This window comes from Epinephelus moara, chromosome 21 (assembly GCF_006386435.1).
Source record: "Epinephelus moara isolate mb chromosome 21, YSFRI_EMoa_1.0, whole genome shotgun sequence".
NCBI classification, from domain to species: Eukaryota; Metazoa; Chordata; class Actinopteri; order Perciformes; family Serranidae; genus Epinephelus; species Epinephelus moara.
The window spans coordinates 21,674,719-21,700,153 of record NC_065526.1 but is presented as its reverse complement, the minus strand read 5'-3'; the positions used below and the strand labels follow the sequence as shown (position 1 = coordinate 21,700,153).

The following is a 25,435-nucleotide window of genomic DNA, read 5'->3' as shown; positions in this document are numbered from 1 at the left end:
TGTATTAATGATTGCTGTTATTACAGGGACTCCCACCATCTGCGTCACTGTCTGGGCAGTTCTGAGGCTCCACTTTCACGACACTGGGTATGACTCCTCTTCCAACTTTAGTTTGATCTCAGAAAAGGAAGAAATGCATGTCCACATAGTGTAAAAGGTACTCGAGAACATTTTTCAGCAGAGCAAAGCAGCAAAGGCCTTCAGGATACTGAGAATCGCACCCAAAAATTAAAAATTTGATAATCCTTGAAAGTGTATCTGGGCACCTATAAGGTAAAGAGGGCATATGCAATTGCAGGAATATTTGGAAAAGGATTAGAAAACAACTCCCCTCAATGTAGACACCACTGATACATTTATTCTTGGTGACCATGCCTTTTTTCTTTTTTAAATCACTGAGTAAATCCGATCACATTTTAAAAACATATATCATGTGTTGCATTGGAAGTAAGCTACCAATATTTTAGCATGCAAATTAAACCTTTCCCCTCCACCCTCTTTTTCTGCAAAGAGCCACTGTATTGACATAATGCATGGTGCTATGTGTTGCCTTGTGTTGATCTAAGTGAAGGAGAGCATGCTGAATGACTATGAAACACAATGTTCTCCTCCACCTCCTCCAGATGCTGGGATACAAATGAGAACACTGCCCTCTGGTGGGTGATCAAAGGACCAGTTGTGGCCTCCATTATGGTATGACGGATTTGTTCATTCACTATTTCTTGTGTGTTATTTTTTTACACATGCTTATTACTTTACGGACTGGAATGTAATTTATGACAACTCCTGCACATTTATGTTATTTTATGTGTTCGTTTTTCTCAGATCAATTTTGTCCTCTTTATTGGAATCATCATCATCCTGGTGCAGAAGCTGCAGTCCCCTGACATCGGAGGGAATGAATCGAGCATTTACCTGTAAGTTACAATCAGAGAATATTCACTGATGCCAGTGGTGTATGTCCTCAAAAAAATCTGTGTGTGTGGAAAATGGTTGTATGTGAAAAGTCAGTGAAGTGAATCAACGTGATTTTAAGGTCTCTAGATGCTGTGCACATTAACGACCCTGCAGCCTGAAGACATGAATTTAGTTTTGCTGGCAATATACTATATTTTTGTTATTAACAAATCCCATGAGAAAATTTAAACCAAAAATGAATCAATGCTTCTAACATGGAGAGGTGTGGGCTCGAGTCACATGACTTGGACTCAAGTCAGATTCAAGTCACAGATTTAAGTATGAACTTGACAAAGCCAAACTCGATGACTCAAGACTCCTTGGACTCAAGCCTTTTGATTTAAATAAATACTTGATACCTCCCTCCAAGATCAAAGATTTAAAACTATGTTATTTAAAAATTGTGCCATTAATTTCTCTTTATTTTCTGAATCAACTAACGCTAATGCTACAGTATTTATTCCCAGCAATCTGCTCTTGATTGAGCCTCAGGTCAAGTTGCACCAGAGAATGAAGAAGTAACATTAAGTGCCTGAGTGCCAGTTGAAAGCATGATACCAAAGATATTTTTGTTAACGTTCAAAAATTAGGGGTGGTCAACAAAAAATGAGCTGCAGTATACAAAAGGTGCAGGTGAAACATTACAGATGGAGACACAATAACTTCCAACAAACTTGTTTAAATACATCAGTACAATTTAAATCTAATGTATTTTTTAAACGTTTTATTTAGTGTTCAATTTTTCCAGAAAACAGAACATTTCCTGACATAGGACCTCTTAAAATTTTAATATATTAAAAATAAATAAATAAAGCAAAGCAAAACAATAATAGGTACACAATTTACTTATATTATATAGTATATACATATATATATATATATATATAGTATATTACAGAAGCGTATTGCATTCACTTAGCATTTAGCATTCACTAAAAAATCTGTTTTATTGAGTAATTTTTTCAGTTTTTCAGAGTAATTTTTTTATTTTTCTGTTTTTTTTTTCAGGGTAATTTTTTCTGTTTTTTAGAGTATTTTTTTCTGAGTTAAGAGAGCAGTAGATGCTTTCATTCCTTTCTTGAGAGCTCGATATAATGGAAGCAAACATGACCCGCTTGTTTAGTTTAATCCAGTTTTACTTTGTTTTGGGTTATGTGTCCAACTGATTCTGGAGAAACACTGCAATGTCCAGCAGATCTGAATGGGCTTTTTGTCTGAATAACCGCAAAGTCTTAAGGTGCCTGCATTAAGTCGACAAACTAATGATAACACCATCTATATGACTTAAAGACAAGAGTATCTCCCAGTGTCTCAAACCCAAAACAAAGTAAAACTGGATTAAACTAAACAAGCGGGTCATGTTTGCTTCCATTATATCGAGCTCTCAAGAAAGGAATGAAAGCGTCTGTTGTTCTATTGCTCTCTTAATATTAATTAAAAAAAAATTAGCCTGAAAAACAAAAAAAACAAACAAACACGAAAAACAGAAAAGAATACACCGAAATGAATGCAATACACTTCCGTAGTATATCATAATGAAGGTATACTGAAGGTATACGTTCCATCATGTAGAGCATCCTGAGTCTCTGCATCCACTGTAAATCTGATATATTATTCTGTAGTTAAAATGGCATCACATTCAGTAAGGAGCACATTATGACTTGTTCAGGACTCGAAACTTGACTTGACCCCTCAGTCTTGGTTTAGAACTTGACTCAAGACTTGGGTGCAAATACTTGAGACTTACTTCACCTCTCTGTAGCCAAAGTGTGATTTAACTGGTTCCTGTGTGTCATAGAACTATTGTTGTCTAAAAACTATTAAAAACACATTGATGAGTCACATGTTCCTTTATTACAATAAACATGGGAACTGTGGTTTATTTGGAGTCAGTCCCACACTGCTCCTAATGCCGCTGTAAATGCTCACAAGAGCACCAAATGTGTATTAATCCGCAGCTGAAATTAGTCCCCAACAAATTCACCATTTTTCCTCCTCTTTGAATAATGTGCCAAACCTAAAGAGCCCAGCTGTTTAAGCTGTTTTAAAAAATGAAACCATATTTGTGCGCCCTGATTTTAAAGATCTACAGTAAGGACAAATGGTCTTGGGACTGAGTGCCACTGACAGAAAAAGGAAGTTGGAAAGCATTGAGTGAAGGGTTAACATAGTTCTAGATTTGGTGTTTTCATGGGATTTGTTGATGATAAGAAATATATAGAATAACACCTGTTTTTTTCTTTAATCAGACACCACATGACACTCCAGACACAACATGAAAATGTGGCTAACTAACTAACCCTGGTCTATGATACACCTGCTGTTTCAGATCAGTTGGCATCGTCCCTTAAATACACGCTCAAATACTAACTGAACACTTTCACACAGGAGCATGCATTTATAAAGAGATTGTATTGTACCCATAAGAGTGTTATTTTCAGATTCTTATTATTAAACCTCGAATGTGTCCTCTTAGACACTTTTCAGAATATATATTCATTTGTAGTACCTGTTGGCAGGAAGCTTGAGCCTCATTATGGAGTTGTACGGTAGCCAGACATCAGCCCGGTGCTGCTCCCAGAGGACGGCGTCTTTTGAGGCTTGGCAGATAATGTCATTTTCATCTGTTGCTGAGACCTGTGCGTGCGTGACCAAGTGTGAAGACGTGTGTGTGTGTGTGTGTGTATTGTGTGAGTCTGTGTCCCTAAAGACATTGTCTTTGTTGTATTGTTGTGTTGTCTTTGTGCTATGTAGCAGCTGTGCTCAGAAATGCTTCAGTGAGCCCACACAGGCTGTTCAGCATTCGTGCAGGATGTCAGAGTTATCCACCATCACACTGTAAGTGTGTGTGTGTGTGTGTGTGTGTGTGTGTGTGTGTGTATGTGTCTTTGTCCACCGACACACGTTTGTGTGTGTCTGCTTTGTGTCGACTGCATGTGTATGTGTCCGTGTGTGTGTTTTACACCAGGGGTTTTTTAAGTATTTTCTAATGGTCTGAACTCCCAAATGCATACTCTCTCTAACACACACGTTTGTACTTGTGCACTTGTGAGGACCCTCATTGACATAATGCATCCTAAAGCCCCTGACCATACCCATCACAGCTACATGCCTGACCCCAACCCTTACCCTAAACTCAACCTAAACTTTACTCTAATACTCTGAACCTTCAAATCAAGTCTTGACCCTCAGAGCACGGTCACACATGCATGAAATTAACATCAGTGAATGTTTGCGTCCCATTCACTTCCATTAATTGAACGCAAAGGGCCAAATAAAATATTCACTTCCGGTGGCAAAGCAAATTCACATCTACATTGTGTGGAGTTCAACTTAAGCAGCAGTATGAAATGCACCGGGCAGCAGAATTTTTTGACGCTCTGAGCAACTGCCGTAGTGTAAAGAGCGAGAAAGTTTACATGAGGCGGGCAGGAGTTGGTGTGGATGGGTCAAAAAAACTCCAGACTTTCAGCAGGTAGAGTGCTGTTCATGTTCCGTATAAAACCAGAAATCAAGTTATTCAAGTTAATGAAGTTATTTTAGTACATGCTAGTACGTGTAGCATACTACACTAGTGATGTTACATTACGTTGGCAGCAAATGTACTTATTTTAAACCAAACCATGATTTAGTTTTCTGAATCAAACTGTGTACTTTTGTTGCCCGAACTTATGGGAGTAAACCTAAAAACAATTTTTTTTCACCTACTTTCTTATTTTCAAAAAGAGATTGTATGCAGTTAACAAGTGGAAACTGTACGTTTTCTGTGAAAACCAAAGTTTATTTTGAAAAGACTATATGCATGAATTGACATGCTGTCCCTGAACGTCCATAACAGACTCTGAAGGGGTACCCAGCATCATAATTTGACTTTTAGGGCCACTGACCAAGTGTCAATATTTGCCGTGTCTACCCGATATTGTATGATACTGACAATGAAAAATACAACCTGCCCCACATGAGAGATGCTGCCTGGCTGAAGTGAGTCAGGAGACACGCGTGGAACACAAGAAAATATTTTGGGATACTTATTAGCAAGCTAGCTAACATTGGCTAAGAAGTATGCATTCCTTGTGCGTCACATTCGGTGTGAATCACCTCTGTAGGTGATGGTCACTCACCTGTGTGCGCTCATGTGTGACCGTGCCCTCAAACAGGCCTTTAAAAGTCCAGCCCAAAGAGAGGACGGCCACACTGTCCTCACTATAACTCAAACCGGTCCTCACAAAGAAAGACATGCAAGAGCACACAAACACATATACACACAATTTAGTTCATTTGCTTGAAAATTTTAACCTTTGTAGTTTCGTTGAGATTTTTCCAAGTGCTGGTGGAGAGACAGCAACACAAACTGTCTCACAATAATACTTGTACATTTCCTAGCGTCTCAAAGAGTTCAGTGTATAATGGCTTTATTCTGCTGCTTAAGGACCCCTGGGGGTCACTGGACTGCACTGTAAAAAATCAGTGTTGCACATTTGAGCCCTGTAAGGTGTCATTTGTTGTGTGTTTCTGTGTATTACCACTTGTCATGTGTATGTCAGACATTATGTCGTACTGCATGATACATGCAGCAGGGATAAGGAACCAAAGAAAACTCTATGTGACTACAGGGACAGATTCTACATATCCACAGTTATGTGTTTCTTGTCTCAGTCTCAGTCTTGTGATGATTTTGTACACTAAATCTACCCTCAGGTTTAAAAGAGAGAGGAAGTATATGGCTGGTGTTATTCTATATTTTTCTTATTGTCAACAAACCCCACATAAGACCTAAACCAACAATGTACAACAATACTTTCTGGCTTCCTTACCACATTCAAATGTCCATCCCTTCTCACTGAAGATGTAGATCTCTCAAAATGAGTAACAAATGTATAGTTTAGATTTTAAAACATGCTCTGTAATTTCCTTAAAAAAACAGGGCACTGTAGTTTTCAACAGACATTACTGAAACTGGAGTTAATTATGCATTTGTTGGGGACTATTTTCAGTGGCAAATTAATAGACATTTGGTGCTCTATTGAGGATAAATGTCAGCGAGATGATGTGTTTGGTATTGACTCACAATAAACCACAGTGCCCTGGTTCATCGTAACAAAGGAACATGTCACCAAGTGCAACAGTGTTTATTATAAGTCTGTTGCAAAGAAGAATAAGATACTTTTAAAAAAAAATAAATAAATTAGTAAAAAAAAGTATTACTTCAAGGTCAAATTTTTACTGAGTTTAACTGACTGTTGACAATAAGAAAAATGAAGATATCTCCTGTGTAATGTGAACAATAGAATAATCACAGAATTGTGACTGAGCCTGCATTTCAAACAACATTGATGCCTTGATTGAATTCAAAGAGAGATTTTCTATTTCTAAAATTGTGGCTTGACTAAAAATTTAAACCTGTGAGCAAATGACTAGTTTATGTTTCATAACATTGCATCAGTGGCTCTGTTCTTGCATCACTTCCAGCTGACCAGCACCAGTAGAACATGACTTTGATTTGTGTTTGACTTTTGCTTCAATCTTATTAAACTGTGTGTGTATGTGTGTGTATGTAGGCGTCTGGCGCGCTCCACCCTCCTGCTCATCCCTCTTTTTGGTATTCACTACACTGTGTTCGCCTTCTCACCTGAAGATGTCAGGAAGAGGGAGAGACTGGTGTTTGAACTGGGACTGGGATCCTTCCAGGTATGCTTTTACAGCTCCAATGTCCTGTTTGAAATACCAGATGATGAATGAGGGAACATAATGGGATAATAAATCATCTATACAAGATACAAAGAGGCTCTTTGGGAGAGTGATAGTGATATTCAAACCTGGTCACTCACTATCCACAGCTGTGCAGCGAACTAAAGATAATCAGATCCTCACCAAGGCCAATAGTCCAGCCTACGATGATACACACATCTGCAAGCGCAACCCCTACATGTCTTTAGATATCTCCGAAACTGTTAGAATGATGTCAAAACGTGCTTGTCCCTAGCTGAATCCTCATCATCTCAGTTGTACATTTATTATGTACTTCTAAAATGGAAATATTTTTCATACTTAACATTTTTGAAAACACTTTATTATCATGCACTTACGTTATTAAACACAGCTTTTGCAAAAACTATGTTCACAGGGAAACTTGTCAATTTTTGCTTTAGTCAAATTTAAATTTGCATAAAGAAACAGAAGCTTATTACACAAACCAGTATAGATTAGTAACTTAATATTTACACACATTGTGGTTTTTGTACTGGTTCTCCCATGAAACCACTGTCCCTGAGGGCTCCACAGTGACTGATTTCTGTACGATGTTTCAGCAGCTACACGTGTAGGCTGCCACAGAGGATTACTGGTACCCGTGACTGTGGATCGTGATATGGAGGCATCATATTCCTACAATTGCCTATGTTTTGTCACTACTGAACGTTACTACCATCTACTGGATTTTAAGATGTATGACATTCGTTTTGCCTGGGCCAGATGCCCAAGCATACAATGTTATTTGGACCCTTTTCAAAGTTTAAAGGCTTCTTCCTTAGCCCACGCTACACCCTTCTGCCAAGTTTCATGAAAATTGCGCAAGTAGATTTTCTGTTATCATGCTGACAAATATTCAAACTAAAAGGAAAACATAATCTCCTCAGTGGAGGTAGTAAAGTCTGAAGGGCAGCTGTTGCCTTGTAGTGTTTTCCCTTGAAGTAATTATGAAACTATGAAAACAATATTGTACAACAAATTCACTGATAGTGATTATAAATCAGATTGGGTCTCGTGACAGAAAGAAACAAACAATTAAAATAAAAATGCCAAACAGTCAGTAGTTTCAGGCTCTTAAATATGAGGATTTTTTTTTGCCTTTCTTTGTCTCATTTCTTTGGGTTTTTGATTTCTTATGCTTTTGAGAAAACATGATAGGAATTTTAAACTATTTTCATATATTGTATAGACAAAATGATTAATCAATGACGCAGATGATCTTAAATTGCAGCCCAGAATGTCATGCTTTCATTTAATAGAAATAACATCTATGTCTTCTGCTAAACATTTATATCTGCCTAAGGACATAAAATACACACTTACCAGCACAAGCCACACACTGGTTCTACTCAGGACCCTACATTTCTGCCATTTTGTTTAAATAAGTTATTACCACTTTTGCAGCCACAAGAAATGATGAACTAATCTTTTGAGGGAAATATAAACTTTCTCCGTATTCTTTCATGGAAAATGTTACAGAGGGGTAAACATGTCATGCAGTTTACTGATGACACTTTACAATTCCTGCATATTGAAGTTGCTCGAACAGTTACTTCTTTCTGCCTTTCAGAGTTGCACAGACTATTTTGTAGTGTAGTATCCCCACTGTCTGACTCTTATGTCTTTATGCTTTGCTGATAAGGATGCAGTTATTTTTAAAAAATGAAAGAAAATTTCAATGTCAAGCTGTTTTTCTCTTATTTGTTGTCACTTTTCTCGTCTTCAGGGCTTTGTTGTAGCTGTGCTCTACTGTTTCCTCAATGGAGAGGTAAGCTTTTGTCCCTGTTCATAAACAGTTTCCCTTTGTGATGCTCTCATCACCAGCTCGTTTTTCTGACATGTACAGTATTAATACCAGAAATGCCCGTAATGCTATTTTTGATGCACAGAGCACACAAGTATATTTAGGGATAAACATCTCTGAATATGTGTACAAATTATTACCCAAAACCATAACACTTTACTACTAACACTACTTAAACCTGTCTATTTAATATTTATGATATACATATTTAAACTTAATTATTTATAACACACTATAATTTAGAGGTGAGCAAGTATAGGGACGTTTTAGGTGTTCATTTACAGAGAAAAACAAGACACGAAAGCATGAAAAATAAATCCCATCTGTTATTATCTTGTCAACCCTTTGCTACCTGTTTATTCCCCAGTTACAGATGCTTCACAGGAAACTGTTGACAAATACGTTAACAAACACGGAGTCTTAAAGTGTTACCGACACAGCTTGAGTGAACTGTACCTTTTTGAGGAGTTGGTGCAGCTTAAAGTTCATTAAAAAATGACCTTGTGAAGTTTCTCCCTGAAGGTGCAGTCGGAGATCAAGAGGAAATGGCGCAGCTGGACGGTGAATCGGTACTTTGCTGTGGACCTGAAGCAGCAGCGGCACCCTTCGTTGGCCAGCAGTGGAGTGAACGGCGGGACTCAGCTGTCGATCCTCAGCAAGAGCAGCTCCCAGATACGCATGTCCAGCCCGCTGGCGGAGAGCGCCAACATCAGCCTCCCAACCTGAGCGTCTGACTGGCGAGAAGTCAACTTCAAGGTGCCGTTCCACTTATGTACACCCAGACCAACCAGAGCAGACCAAAGTGGCCCCTGAAACCTCTGACATTTTGTAGTTTGGCCTTTTGAAAATGAGGTATTTCTGAAAGCGTTTACTGGAGACTCATTAGAGTAGCTGACTTTCGTATGTTATAATTTCATGTGACTATAAAGTATATTGTTTTCGATAGATTTCAATCTTTTCTGACTTATGATACTCTTGATATTTTAACAAATTCCACTCCCTAGATTAAAACAGAAATTATTAGAAATTTCCTACCACTTATTTTAGTTCAGATTTAGACCCGTTATTGTTTATTTATAAATAATATTAATGTAGAGTTGGTGCCAAAAAACAGAAGTAATTGTCAAAAGAAGAAAACAGCATTTAAACATCAGATGTAGGGGTCATATTTGGCTGTTAATGTGTAACGTAAATGTGCTTCAAAGTGCCATACAGGTTGCCTGACTGGATCCGATCTCGTAACAGTCCAAAGTTAAACAACAACCAAACGTTCGCCTTGCTTGTACAAATGCTCATTGTTTGAACATTTCATCTTAAATTTAAACATTTTTATACAATCAGCCGTAAGTACAGAGTATGTCAAAAGATAAAAGGAGAAAAAATAACAACTCATGGACTTTGTAAATAGTTACTTTTGGTGTCTAGATCAGAGTTTCTTTCGTTCGCATAACGCAGTATTGTAATGACCTTTTCAAACAAAAGGAACTGGAGCCCAAATCTGTAGACTTCATCACATGTCCTGAGGACCCAGAAGATCCTGCCCACTATATTCTGAACTATTTGTTTGTATTAAATCAAATATACACGCACAGTATTTGTAGTGGAACATAGTGCCAAAATGAGTGAGCACTGTCAGGCAGTGGTTCCCGACCTGGGAGGTCGAACCTGTCTCCTAGAAATTACGTTTGTACGTTACTAAACTGCTTTCTTAATAACGTTGTTGTGGCAACATAATCACTGCCTGAATTACGTTCAGAGACAGATAATGAAACACTACATTCATGTACCATGTAGGCTTCGGAAAGAGGTGGCTAGGAAGGATGGTTGGCGTACAAAGTGCAGGACATTGACACCAGAAGTTTGGGTTGGCATCGAAACTCCTGTCTTGGGTTTTGGCACCAAAAGCACTTTGGTTAGAGAAAGATTCTGATTTTAGTTCAGTGTCAATTAAAAACAGCGGTAACACTTTACTTGAAGGTATCTACATAAGAGTGACATGACACTATCATAACTATGACATGACACGGTCATGAACCTGTCATAAACATTATGTACATGTCACTAACGTTTATGACCGCTGTCATTAAGTGTCATTCGGTTTCTGTAATGACAAGTTGACATTGTTTGGGTTGTCTTGATTATGACAACTTGACATTAATCAAAGTGACATTACCAGAAGTTGTCGTTGTCATGACAACTTGACATTCAATTTGTTTGGGATGTGACATTAACCAGGATGACATTACCAGAAGATGTCTTTGTCATAACAACTTGACATTAACATCAAGACATCTTCTGGTAATGTCATCCTGGTTAATGTCAAGTTGTCATTATAAGGACATCCCAGCCTGATTTTCTCGGCAATATGTTTCCCTCAAAGCATATTTGCTATTTTTAATTGGCTGTATATAAATGTAATATCTAGGAGACAGGGCTGGGGAGTTAAAAGATTAATCTGAAGGGTCGAGAAATGTCAGATACAACAAGTTAGAAAAGAAGAGCAACATTTTCTGCTCCATTAAATTCAGTTTATTTTAACATTTTGTGAAATACCAGATACTTTTATGTCTTCAGGCTTCATATTAAAACATCGAAAAAGTGCTCACATCTTGTAAAAATGTGTAACATTTGATAAGGGGTCGTGAGTTGACTCAGTGTGTTTTAAAAGGTTGGGAACCACTGCTGCGGAGGATAGCTCAGTACATGAGGGATACAAAATAGGATTAAAAAAACTCAAATGATTTTAAAACTTTATCCTCACAGCTAGTGGAGTTTCCTCCAGTTGATTTCCCTTTCAGTTTCCGTCACGTACTTGCAGACTGTGAACATAAACAGTACATGTGCCATGTAGTGGACGCTCTAAGCTCCTCATAGTGCCATGAGTTTATATGTGCAGCATTTTATTAGCAAGAATCAAACCCTCAGCGTGCTCTGAAAGATACCAGGACTCTTTGTCTTTGTCCTGTTCTTTCTGAGCTCCAACCCATCGTGCCATATTGTATTATACTATAAATATTACTCTTTATTTTATTTATTTATTTATTTATTTGTATGACTCATCTCCAACACTCATATTCCAAAGTGCCTAGTCAGTCACAAATAGCTGTCACTTTTATTTCCAGTGCAATGAACAGATATCTTAAAGTGGTAATGTGAGTCATTTCCTGCACAGAGTGGTGTGTTTTTATTGTGGATCACTTTGCAAAGTTCTGCTTTTTTTTTAATTGTTTTTTTTTTTTTGCTCTTTTATTGGTGAGATGTCTCAAGTGAAGAGACTCCTGCTGTGTTTTGTTTTTTTATTCATAATGTGTTTGACAAGACTCCAGTATTAGCTCTACAGAACTGCTGTTTTATATAGCCTCTCGTGGTTACAGCTATCATCTATCCGAGATAAGTCCGTTTCAAACACATAAACTGCTTCAAAAAAGACACGTGAAGTAACAGTCAACACAAAATGCTTTAATGTGACAGCTCTTGACAATCGCGGAGTGTTGCCCATTTTCTCTTTATGTCTGTTTTCTTTTTGTTATTGTGCACAAACTAAGCTCACAAACAATAAATGTCCAGCTGGGGAAATCATTTAATAAGATAAAATGTGAAAAGATCTGTACAGGAGGATTTATCCACAGTATTTACTCAAGATATTTATTTTTTGTACCGTCATTTGAGTGGATTAAAAGAATGTAGTGTCTTTAAACAATGGTTTGAACATTGTCAGAACAGAAAAGGATGTATATTTATTTTCCATAAGCCATGTGAAATGACTCAATGTACAGTATATGCTTTCTTATATGTACTTTATGCCTGATGTATGATTTCATTACACTGATTGATATCAACTCTCTTGGTCAAAGTGCCATAAATGTAGTGCCATGACGGGTGAGATGTGTGGCACAATGTCTCATTTCTAGTTTCAAAGAAAAACACTCACGGGAAATTGCTGCAGAGGATATTGTGAGAGATAAAACAAAGATATAAACTCTTGGGGAAAAAAAAAGATAAAACAAACACTACTGAAGAGATGCATCTGTTTTTCGCATCTGCTTGACTGCTTTTGGACAAAAATAGTGTGACTGTGAGATGCTATCAAGGGAACTAGAACCAGGGGTAAAAAAATAAAAAATAAAAACGTCTTTTTTAAAATTAGGGATGTTTAGAAGGTGGAGAACTGCGCCAGATAAAACACAAAGTGCGTACGAGGGTGTGATAATAACCACTCTGCTGCTGCTTACGTGTTCTATCACCAGCCGTCACTCTGAGTCTGAATCAGCTCAGATGGAAACGACCATGTCTCAAAGCTGTTACTGTCTGTGAAAAGAAGAGTAGAAAACTCCTTTCCTGACCATGTCTGTGCTGTATATTTGTTTACCACAAGGTGGCAGCAACGTGTTAGAATTTTAGTTTGGTAGTCGACTAGCGAGAGGGACATTTGACTGGCGTTGATTTGCTTTTTGAGCCTTGTACTGTGGACTTTGGGTGAAACAGAGGTAGTGTGGGACACTGAGGCACTCAAATGCCACATGCTCAACACTGTTCACATTTATGTGTTGTGATTTTTTTACGCAAATCAACAAGCAAGCCTACAAATTAGATTTTTCTACATGAATCATGATGTGTTGCCCTCCTCAATCTTAAAATATCCTTCCTACGGTCTCTAGTTTTAAAACAAACTGTGAACTATTTGAATTTCAAAACATTTCCTGAGACATGAGGATATACTGAGGATTGGGGGCACCGTTTAGCGCTGTAATAAAGTCAGGCTGTGAAACTTTTCAGCCCAGTTGTCCGGACAAAATGTTAGCATGGTACATTTCTGCAAAGCATGCATATGTTACATTTGTACATTTCATACATATCATATTAGTATTTCTGAAGTGACGTAGATCGGATGACGTGTATATGAGCTGACTTTCTCATCAGAAGGAGGAGGGGATTGTTGATGGCGTGACACCACCAACAAACAACAAAATTTTTAAAGGTATACTATGCAGGCTTTTTCTAAAAAACAATGTGTAGAATCACATAAAAGTAATCTCTCTCAATCTTAATTTATGACCCACTAGAAGTGTGTGGCGGTGTATTTATCTGCAGAGACTCTGCCCTCTGCATGTGCACAGCAGACAGGTGAGGTCAGGATTTGATTAAAAGGTAGCCACTCGTTATCACACCGTAGGCTGCACGCTTTCAAGAGGGAGCAACAAAAATCGTAGACATGGCAAAAGTAAGTAAGGCAAAATGCCAAGCAGCACCAAGGTGATAAGGCTAGGGTTGGTTTTCACTTTCATTTCAAACAGCAGCTGACAGTTCCTGCATAGCAAACCTTTAATGACACGTCCAGTCATTTCCAGGTCCAGCTGTGTTTGGAGAGACCAGACCTGGGGTCTCATTTATAAACATTGCGTACGCATACAACAAAGCCTGAAAGAGATTGAAGTTGGGATGTATAAAAACAGACTTGATGGGAGAACCGTTGACCCATACTTATGAACATTTTGGAGACAGGAAATTGGCGGCGCAGATGGTGAGGTGGAAGCCTGATTGTAGAAAATTGTCCAGTATTCTTTGGGGCATGCAATTTTTGACTTTTATCAGTACATACATTTTTAGTATGGATCCTACATATTGTTTTATAAATAAGACCCCAGGTATTTAAGCCAAATCCTGACATTTTCCCAACCATAACCATGTGCTTTTTGTGTCAAACCTAACCACATATCAACTGCAGTGGTGTCAGAACCAGGGGTGTACCACAGCCCACCAACATGTGTGCACGTGCATGGTTAAGTTGTGGCTCTTACCACTGTTGCTATGTTTACATGCTTTAGTCAACTACAACCATTAAAGAAAGGATGTTTAGCTGCCTTTTCATCTTTACTAGTTTACAGGTAGCACCTTTAGACTGAGGATAATACAACTTAAAGGCTACCACCAACGGCTGATGGCAACTTTTAAGGTGGAATGTTTAGTTGCTTGTCGGTGAAGATTCTCAGTCATCCAGGTCATGGTAATTGGAGGTAACTGGACTTGCTTGCATTTCTTGAGGACGTTTCGCCTCTCATCCGAGAAGCTTCTTCAGTTCTAAATGACTGGTACGAAGTTGCACACCTGGTGGCCAGGTGGGTCAACAACTCACATTGTGACCTTAACCACTCTGAAACTAAGAGCTCACGTGACCCCTACGACTCTGCAAGGGTTCCCAGCCACACAGGGTTTATAGCCTGCAACTTCGTACCAGTCATTTAGAACTGAAGAAGCTTCTTGGATGAGAGGCGAAACGTCTTCAAGAAACGCAAGCAAGCCCAGTTGCCTACGATATAGCACTTACAAATGTTTAGTTGCATGTTTCTCAGTGTATGAGTTGATATCTTGAATCAATCAGCACACCTTCAATGTCAAAATGACAACTTCAACCATTGCAATTGTATTTCATTGGCTCTCTTGCATGACATGCGCTTCAGTAATGATTGGATCTTAAAGCGCTTGAAAAATGTGTATGAATTTCACCCTGTTTATGCGAACTGTGAATATTTTATTCCCTCACTTGGAGAAGAAACAGTGTCAGAGCTTTGTTCTGGTGTGCTCCAGCAACACTACACTCCTGGGGGTATATTTATAAAACAATGTTTAGGAACCGTACTAAAAATGTGCGTACGAAAAAAAAACAAAAATGGTGTATTCAACAATTTCTACAACCAGGCTTTCATCTCGCCATCTGCGTCGCCAATTTCCCATCTCCAAAATGTTCATAAGCATGGGTCAAGGTTTCTCCCATCAAGTCTGTTTTTATAGATCACAACTTTTAACTGGAAAGTGGCGCACCTCTCATTCAGGCCTCGTTTTGTGCGTACACAATGTGTATAAATGAATACAAAAATGTAAAGAAATGTAAAGTTTCAACACATCTGCTACATATGAAATGTAGATATTTAACATATAAAACAAATGTAATATATCTGGTTTGCAGAAACAAACCATGCCAATATTAATTCTGGTAATAAGGTTCAACTGTTAGCTTAATTTTGGCTAAAGCTAGCCATGCCTCTGTCCACACACACCTCTTTTTACAGTTGTCGTTACAGTGACACACTTAACCTTATATAGAGTTTGTGTCAAAGACGAGCATTTGACATGTTTTCTAAAAAGCAGTAGTCTGACATTTATGGAAATATGTTTAGTCATTTTCTTGGCAAGAGTTACGAGAAGAATGATATAGCTGTCAAAAATAAAAACAGCTAGTTTCAATCTTCTCATCCCACTGTTGGAGAGAAAACACACAGTATTTCCCAAAACATCAAACTATTTCTTCAAATGTAACTATTCTTAGTGTGGCATATGTCTGTGTGCGTGTTGAGCCAGTTTTATCAAGTGTTGAAAGTGTGTGTGTGTGCGTGTGTGTGTGTGTGTGTGTGTGTGTGTTCTACTGATTGCCAATGAATTTTTGAATGTACCGATGTTGCTCAGCTGCTCTTAAATGTTGCCTGCTATGAATTTGCCATGGTGTACAAATGATGTCTTTTCTTGAACATATGTATACAGCGCACTGTATATGTATATTTTTGGCACACAGGAGGACCTCTTGACAAAGACCTGTAATGTTTGTGACAGTGTTTTTGTACATTTATGTTTATGTAACTGTTTTCAGACTGTGTGCGTGCGTGTGTGTGTGAGTGCGTTTGAAAGTTGGAGAGTGTGTGTTCTGTACGCATGTGTATGTAATGACAAAGCATTAATGAGGATATAAGTAACTTAAATGTCAAAAGAATATCTATAAAGCCTCATCCATATTATGTTCGACCTGTGACGGTGTGTCATGTGTAACATGCGTTCTGGTGTCTAACATTCATGTCTCAGATTGTGTAAATTTGACTGCAAAATAAATCTGTCTGTGGTATTTTTTGGAGTTGTGACTTATTTTGCTGGACAGTGTACAGATTTAGCAGCAGATTTACAGCTATGCCATTAGTTTTATCATAAGAGGAAATTATCTAAACTTCTTTTTTTTTTTTGGCTGAATAAGATCCTTGTCCAGCACTGATGCATTTTAAGTATTACGAAAGCCCATTTAGCTGCTTCTTTTTCCTATTTTTCATCCAAATCAGGGTACATACATAAACATTTATGAATATTTCGCCCCAAGCATTTTCTACCTCTGTCATACAATCAGAAAACCAAGCCTACATTATGGTGATGAAGTTCATCATGAATAAAAATAATACATTCAAACATTAAAACATAGCAGTAAATACATCTAAAAACACATGTTTCATTTATTACTGTGTTCCTCCCCACACAGGCCAACTAAAATGGAAATACAGCATATTCACTGTGACATAAAGTGCAACATTAAATCATATTGTGGACTGACAATGACAAAGTGCTTAGCTGAACAGTACAGTGCATTATTCATGTTGTATGAAATAAAAAAAACTGAAAACTGGGATGCATGGATCGAAATTTTTGTCAGCCAGTGTTGATGACGCCGCCCAGTCGCCGGAGGAAAATGTTTGTGCATTTGTGTTTGTAAAAATCCTCCTTCTATTTTTTTTTTTTTTTTTCAGTCCAGAATTTGCCTCAATTACATTGAAGAAAATTAAACTTTTGAAGCAGACTTTGGGCAGACGGGATGCATTGTACCACAGGAAGTTAGCATAAAAACAACTTCGCTAACAGATTGATGATTGCAGCTCTATTTATACATTTTTTCAAAGTGCAAAGTTCGACAGCATGTTTAGCCAGCTAACATCAGTAACATGCGTTATGTTCTGTGCTGCTGTCCCTTTTCCCTCCACTGTAGATCTGCCCAGGTGTGCTGCATTACTTAACGAGGTGCAGTGGAGGCATGGCATGGAGGAGGTGCTTAAGAGCTCCTGTGCCAGCAGAGGAGAAAGGCCACTGGTGTTGGGACTACTGGCCCTGTTGCCTCTCAGCCCAAAATTTTCCTTGTCTTGTTTGCTTGCTGAGCGTTTTAAAGATGTCTTACATGGTTATACTGGGTCAGTGGTGGAGTTTCATTTGTCCCATAGGACGACCCAAGGGTGGGCGTAACAATGCTACCAGTGTAACATAACATAGCAGGCCCCCAGGAACATTTTTCCCAGTGGCCCCTCATGTATTGCTGCAAGACATCCCCTGTGTCCCAAAAAGCATTTGACCCATAGTCCACCATTGTCAAAGAGATGTCTGTGAAACTGTTGACAGGACACCTCAAACTGCAAACAAGGTCTGTTATAACTCTTTCCGTTATAGGTTTTTGATGCATGGAGTTTTTTTTGTCAAACTTTCCTTGAGCTGAGAAAAGCAACTTAAAAACCTGTGATGTCATAATGATGTAAAGTCTATGAGCCAAGTGGGCGGAGCCAGAGCCAGTGGTAAGTAAACCCAGGCATCCATCTTGGCATCCAGTATCTAGGTATTATTATAAATCAGTAGAGTGTTGGAGCCATCATATAGTTTTTGTTTGTTTATTTTATCCTCATCTAAACAAGATAAATAAAAATATACACATGCAGTTATTAAACTGAACACAGGGTGGAGCATCCATGTTTAAAGTGCATATTGGTAAGCTCCAGGTAATGGGAATCAGGTGTGTGGAACAGGAAGTGAACAGTTTTTGACCGTGTTACGGAAGCATGTCGTGTAAGCATCAAGTACCAGCGTGGAAAACTGAATTTGCTGATTGGAATAAAGGTTGAATATGCACAATGCTGTTGCCCCTCTATGTTATGGTGAGCATGTGTTGAGAATAAATGGCTCGCCCAATCCAAAGAGATAAAGCACACTGGACACTGGTTTATTCTTAGCCCAGAAAACGTATCCGGAACAAGTTTGCCCGTTCACACCTCAGTGGATGGTTTAGACATTTTGTTTTGTTAAAAAGTTACTACATAGAGTGCATGCATAATGGATCATATGTCTTTCAACAAACTGTTTTAGAAAACCGGCTACACACCTGACAGACCAACCTCCTCGCTCATTTGTCACCATGCGTTATTGGTCCTGTTTTTGTCTCAGTGCTGCTGCATGTGGATATCCCACAAGATTAGAAGGCAGAAAACACTCAAATCAACTTTTCTCCCACTTCCCCAGTGCCGTTTTATCTTTCACACTTCTTTGCATTAAACATTAGAGCCCCCCAGACCAGAAATTTTAAGTCAAAACACGATCTTTGCCTGAACCTAACCACATGTTAGCCACATTGTTGTTGAAATTAAAAGCATCTATTAATCCGCTTTATCATAACTTACAAATGTAATGTGTGTAATGTGGTTTGAAGAAACCTACAAGGCTATTTTTTTTAGGTGATTGAGTTGTGACTACAATACCCAACACATAGATTCGGCAGCTACAGACAGAGGCCATATCCACACGAAGACGGAACCAATTTCGTATTTAAAAGTTTTCCATAAACACGGAATCGTCTCAAGATATGTGTACGTAAACATGAAGCCACTGTAAAGGCTGTAGTACATATGCAAGGCCTGTGAGTGGCGCTGCAACGCTGCCACAAAGTACACCAAAAACAGAGAATAAGAAATGGAGCATGCACATAAAACTCGTGCGAAGTAAACAAACATGAAGAAGAAGATGGCGGAAAATACAAACACCAGAGGAGCTCACTTTGTATGGACTGACGACGAGGTAGAGCTGCTACTTAGAGTCACACTTGATTACAAAACTAGCACAAATGCAACCACTGCGTAGTCAGCCATTGTTGTTGTGGCGCCTTTACGCCTAGTGCATGCGGGTTAAGGGAGAGGTGGGGTTATGGCATCATCGCTTCAGAAAAGAGGCGTACTATATTGTAAATACGGAAATGCGAAGGTGGCATCTTCAGATTTTTTCACTCTGGGACCCGGTTTCAAAAGTTGGCGTACAGGGCTCCTAAAACGCTGGTTCCATGTTTACGAAAGGTCTATACGATAAAAAACCTTTGCGGATACACCTAATGTCGTCTCCATGTGGACATGGCCAGAGCTTGAATGTCTTGGTGTTTTTGTGTGTTTGTTTTGTTTTGTTTCTGGCTATAAATTTGGGCAGTCACTTGCATATGGGTGAAATCTTGAGCTTAAACAAATGCCAGATATAAATACGCACACAGAACCAATTTGATGCCACCTTACCCTGTAAATGCCTGGCATCTTTTTTGTACCAATTTGGCTTCTCCTTCAGTGCAACAAATGTGCCAAAAAATTCAGATTATCACATCTGGCAGCAGCATAAAAAGTGACAGATGAAGGAAGAAACAAGCTCATAAATATTCACAAATATTTCAAAGATGGCTCATCAAAGCAGACAGCTCCTCCAAATAATTAGTTTTTTAAGACATGATGTACCAATATGTGGCAGCCTCACACACACAGGCAAACACACAGCCTTAAATACATCCGCTCAGGTTCCTCTGCATGTTCATGATTGAAATTTTCTCTTTAGCAGCAGCTGAATTGCTGCACAAAAAAATCAATTTGCACATTCGGTTCATATCAACCCCGCACATATTTTCAGCCCGCACTAAAAACTGCTTCTGTTGAGTGCGGCACAAAACAATTAGACAAGTCAAGCTTGTCTCACATAATTTAGCCAAGTTCAAACAGCCATTGTTTCCGCAGCTGTCTCTATATAATCCCTCAAACATTTGCTCATTTTTGTACTCCAAACTGTAAACACAAGCATGTGAAATCATCTTCCTGCAGGTTCTGGGCCAGCTCTGTCTCTGCTGTGCTCTTTTCCACAGCGTCACCATGACATCCTTACAAATCAAGCACCAGTGTCCTTTTACTTTTTAGTATTTTTTTGGTTGCACACATGATAGAAGACACTGTGATTTAGCTCAGAAATGTGTGATGTCATCATCCTAACTGCTGCTTACACTGATGTTATTCATCCCGGCGCAACATTTCTGTAATCACTACACTCCTCTTACGGAGGGGTTGTTGAATTAATGTCATCAGCAGGTTGAGTTTGAGGACTTCCTCTTTGCCTGATATTCTCACAACAACTTTCCTCTCATGGATGGTCTCTTAAAAATCATACTGAGGAGATGTTGCCGCTAGAAGGAGGTCGCTTGAGCCCCCCATGGGCTCGAACTGTGATCTGAGTGATGCTTCGCTTGGCTGGGGTGAGATGGTTTTGATTGTGACACTTCCACAGCCATCTCCGCAGCTCTGTTTGGACCTGTGGACAAAGGCGTGTATGAAGAGGTTTACTGGAGGCAGAAATAGACTTACTGGCTTTGTTAGAGCCACTGTAAGTACAATTCAAACATTGCTGCCCCCAGTGGCAGTATCAGAGAAGACACTGTGGCAGATAACATGCTGTCAAACTTATAGAAAGGTCCAGATGTTACAGCTCTGTCTAGTTTATTTGTTCTTGGATTTGGGGGATTAAAGCTTCAGTGGGTAACTTCTATAAAATAACTTTATCATATTTGCTGAAACTGTCACTATATCTTGACAACAGTACATGAGACAGATAACCTAAGATAAGAAAAAATCATCCTCCTCTGCTTCCTCCTAGTGCTCCTAATGGCATTTGCAAGAATACACTGCACCTGAATGAAACAACCAATCAGAGCCAGGAGGAGTCTGTAATGCATTATAACCCGATCAGGTCTTTCAGGTCATTAGGCAGCAAATAACTTTTTTTTTTGTATCACAAAACTGTCACCTCCATTTACCTACCTCTCCATTCATGAAACAGTAAAGCAGTGCCACCACAAAACCCTGCAACACATGAGACATGGTGACTGTAATACAATCCTCACACTCTAATCTCATTAACACACTCCCTTTAAATCACTACAGTAAGGGCCGTTTCATAGTCGACGCAAAGGCACGCAGACGCAAACGTATTGGGAGGCATCAAGACACATTGATACGCGACGCAGCGATGCGTGTAATATCATGCGTTGCTAGCGGGGGAGATAATGCAAGCAACACACTCAAAATTAACCACTTTTTGTTATTCACAGAAGAAGCAGGTATGAAATATGGCAGGTGAGGAGGAAAAACTTTGCAAACTCGTACAGGCCCGCCCCCATTTATATGACAGTTCTAGTGCCCTGCACGCTAATAAAATAGCAGTACTAGCTAGCTACAGCAGTACTAGCTAGCCAGAATGTACTGGTGACTCTGCTATCCCCTATTGCGCAAATGATGTATTGCATTTCAAGTGTCGCCCGGTTCGCTTGCATTCAATGTATTGACTAGGAAATGCGTTGCCCTCGTCGCTTGCGTCACTTGCGTCGCTTGCTCACATTGCGTACGTCGACTATGAAATGGCCCTAATTGTACATATAGTCAACCTAAAGAAAAAAGTTTCACGGTAGCTCTATGGTGTAATCAATGATAACGCAATTTTGGAAAATCCATCTCAGATTTATTGTATTTATAAGCTCAAACAAAATTCTTCGTGTCGTAAGATGTTCCATAACTTTACACACTTCACATTTGTTATTGCTTTTGTGATATTTTCACTTGCCACATGTGACAGATTAATAGTTTGTTTAATTTTTAAGGTGCATCACTTTCACATGATATGTCTTATGTCTGGCAGATTGGCCAGCTCACAACTATCTTTTTGCTAAGCCCTGTCCCTTTGTGATGGTTCAACAAGCTGTCACAGTAAGCATAGAGCCCACACTGTAACTAACTGCACTCCCTGAAGAAATAATATCTTATATTTGGAAAAATGAAACAGTGATTCCAGAGAGAAGCAGACAGAGGGGTCTACAGTCTGTGTTTGAAGGATATATCCAGGATGTCAAACTGACTCAGCAGCAACAACAGGTTAATAAGATAAAAATAGTTAGAAGCTAAAGCCGAACTATAGGCTACAGATCACGGTGTCAGCTAAGCAAAGGGTTAATAAAGAGCCTCTGTTTGACAAAATGCAGTGACAAAGTTATGACTTTTTTCAAACACAAATATAAACATTTGAAATAGTTATGAGTACATAAAAATTGACAGCCTAAAGAGTTGATTGTTTCTTTTGGTCTACTATCACGTCCTCACTGTCATTTTTCTGCATAAAGGTATCATAAAGTTACTTAAATTAAAAGTGTTAGATTGTTTTACGGAAAGAATTTGATTTCTGATGAGCCTTTTTTCACAGAAGACATTTTGACATGTCGCAGCAGGAAAAGTAAAGGTGTAAATAATAAACTGATGGCTGACTTCCATTCAACTGCTTCAGTTTCCGGCTCCTGGTAATGTACATACTGACTCACTGTCATGGCTTATAGGGACACTTAAATAGAGCAGACCCATCGTTAGTGTTATTAGTAACATCCGTCCAAGTCAAACTCCTGTGGAACAAGGACTACATTGAGAACATCCATTATTCAAACTACTGCAATTAACTTTTTGTGACCTGTCTTAACTCAGGTTTTAAGTTAGGACTTTTTTGTTCTGCCCCCTCGCCAGTGTTTTATACCTGAAAGGATCCCAGCCCGAGCTCGATGTAGAGTCTGGCTGCCATTCCAGTGTTCTCAGGCAGGAAGGCGAAAACTGTGTAGTGCATCCCAAACAGAGGGATGAGGAAAAGGGTGGATTTAGCCAGCCTCCTGCAGGAAACAAATAACAGAAGAGTGAAAGAAAGAAAGACAGCAATCCAGGTATGTAAAGGCACAACTCGGGCTAATCCATGCTAAAAATCCACGCATAAACCAGAAGACGTATTTTCACTATTAGAGTCTGAGCAATGAGTCCTTCATGAACATATAATCCTCTGGCTGTTTCACACGAGAGATTTCTGTGTTTTTTGTTTTGCGATTTTCAGCATTTGGGAGTGGGTAGGGATCATTTGTCACATCCTCCCATGCACCAATCAGGATTTAACTCTGAATTAAAATGTAATGACAGTAGTAGATTTATTTACTAATGTTGGTAATCCACTGTCAATCACATCTGATGAAGCAAATTATTAGGGTTTTTCAGTCTTAAACGCTTAAATAAAAAGTAACAGGGTTTATTCTTACTTGTTGTTTCTTATTATAGTTAATGTTAAAGAACAATCCTGCAGACTTCATTCATTCATTCATTCGTTCGTTCTTTCTTTCAAACCTTTATTTAAGACTCAGGGAGGAGCCCCTAATTTTCAATGATGCCAAGCATGAACAAAGACGTCGAAAAAAAATCACTAAGCAAACAAAGAAACATCATGCATATCACTTAAAGCAACTCTTACCTTTCTTGCATTTCACACAGCACTTAGAAAAAATTTGAACATCCACAACTCCCGCCTCCCTCCAATACCCATCCCCCTCCTCCTGCAACTCCACCTCCCTCCGAAGGCCTACTCCCCCCTCCTACATTATGTCCTCATTATAGACGTAGGCGTTGGCAAGGTAACGTTAGATACACGGAAGAGGAGAACGAGTGTAACGTTACAACCAAGACAGTCAAACGCAACCCCGGAGTTTTAAAACTCAACCAGAGTCAGTGCTAACGTTAGATAGTGGCATTAACGTAACTTGTAAGTGGAAACGCACAAGGAAGATAACGTTAATGTTTCAGAGGATACGCTACAGTAGGCTAACGTTAGCCATTAGCAACTGGATGCNATGAGTTTTAGAATAAGGTTACAGTGCTAATGTTAGATAGTAGTGTTAACGTAACTTGTAAGTGGAAACGCACAAGGAAGATAACGTTAATGTTTCAGAGGCTACGCTACAGTAGGCTAACGTTAGCCATTAGCAACTGGATGCTGTGTTGTCATATATAACGTTATCGCCTATGTTACATTAGAGGCAAACTAAAAATACCTGTCCAGCCGAAACTCTGCAACCATCTCGTCCCTTTTTAGCTCAGGATGAAGCTGCATCAGTCTTCGTCATCGCTCGAAAGCAGAGCTGATGTTTTTCTACACAGTTTTACGAGTTTTGTTATGCAAGCGGTTACGTCAGTTGGAGGCCTCCACGAGGGGAAGACGGACAGGATGCTCGGCCAATCATTGCATTCAGTCCGAATGCAATGATTGGATTGGAATGAGTGGAATTCACTTACGTTTTAGTGTGCCATCAGCTTATTAATAGCATTTTAACCTAAACAAAGAAAAGCAAAAAATTTCCAGAAAGGTAAGTGTGGCTTTAAAACAGAAATGAAATCATACAACGAGCAACAATAGCAATAAATGGACGCTAAAAGTAGAAATACAGGGTGATAAACATGCTAAAAAGTAGATGTATAGTTAAAAGCATTTACACTTAATTAAACCAAGATCAGAAATAAGACATTTAAACAGCCATAAAGGCGGCAGAGTGTAAGGTCTTTTGCAGATTATTTCATGTATAAGGTGCACTGTAAGAGAATGACATTCCTCCTCGATCAGTTCTGATTAAGGGAGTGTGAAACAACAACCTATTCTGTGAATGAATACCAAGATTATGTGACGTCTGAGTTAAAAGGGATGAAATATAAAGATCATCATCATCAGAATAAGTCATTGTGGCTTTTTAGAGTTTGAAATATTCACCTTTATCTGTGTCAGTATAATCAGTGCTTTAGTTTCAAATGCCAGACTGCATCATTCTGCCAAGTCTCATCACAGGTAGCTCGGATGTGGCAGACATCAGATCTTTACTAAACAAATTGACCTTTAAAGCAACACCGCCATCAGTGGAATAGATTAAAATGTCAACATACAACACCCCTATGCATTGTGCTCAAAGTTTACCTCAAGTCAGGTCGGTGGTGTCTAAATATCATGTAAATGTTTTGTTTTGTTTAATTGTGGTGACATTACATTATTGCAACAATTTGGAATTTTCATGCTCGGGCTGTAAGATTTCTCTCTCACCCTGCCGTTCACTCTTTGCACGCATGTTCACTCACTATCTCTAAGTGTCATTGTCTGGGTCTGTAAATTGAGGCGTCAGCTGTTTTCAGCTGATTCACAGTCAACCAATGGCACAGCGACACACCTCTGTCA

At 39.0% G+C, this 25,435-nt stretch overlaps 2 protein-coding genes across 4 annotated transcripts in view; one reads left to right on the top strand and one right to left on the bottom strand.

The window, feature by feature from the left end:
• The window catches only part of adcyap1r1a (adenylate cyclase activating polypeptide 1a (pituitary) receptor type I), a 42,295-nt gene extending 25,906 nt beyond the window's left edge, over window positions 1–16,389 (top strand). The window contains exons 9-15 of one of the 3 annotated variants that reach the window (XM_050074641.1): window positions 27–87; window positions 624–693; window positions 826–917; window positions 3,712–3,795; window positions 6,516–6,645; window positions 8,432–8,473; window positions 9,032–16,389. In XM_050074641.1, coding sequence (XP_049930598.1) covers window positions 27–87; window positions 624–693; window positions 826–917; window positions 3,712–3,795; window positions 6,516–6,645; window positions 8,432–8,473; window positions 9,032–9,235 — 683 coding nt within the window. In that variant the 3' untranslated portion in view covers window positions 9,236–16,389. Of the gene's footprint in view, window positions 1–26; window positions 88–623; window positions 694–825; window positions 918–3,711; window positions 3,796–6,515; window positions 6,646–8,431; window positions 8,474–9,018 lie in introns of all 3 variants that reach the window. The other 2 variants (XM_050074642.1, XM_050074643.1) reach the window with 2 other exon arrangements.
• Window positions 16,390–20,238: 3,849 nt separating this feature from the next.
• LOC126408883 (growth hormone-releasing hormone receptor-like) lies at window positions 20,239–23,027 on the bottom strand. The gene is made up of 3 exons (XM_050074647.1): window positions 22,940–23,027; window positions 21,187–21,228; window positions 20,239–20,680 (listed from the first exon to the last, which is right to left on the bottom strand). The coding sequence occupies exons 1-3, from the start codon at window positions 23,024–23,026 to the stop codon at window positions 20,534–20,536; spliced, it is 276 nt and encodes a 91-aa protein (XP_049930604.1). The 5' UTR covers window position 23,027; the 3' UTR covers window positions 20,239–20,533.
• Between the last annotated feature and the right edge of the window lie 2,408 nt (window positions 23,028–25,435).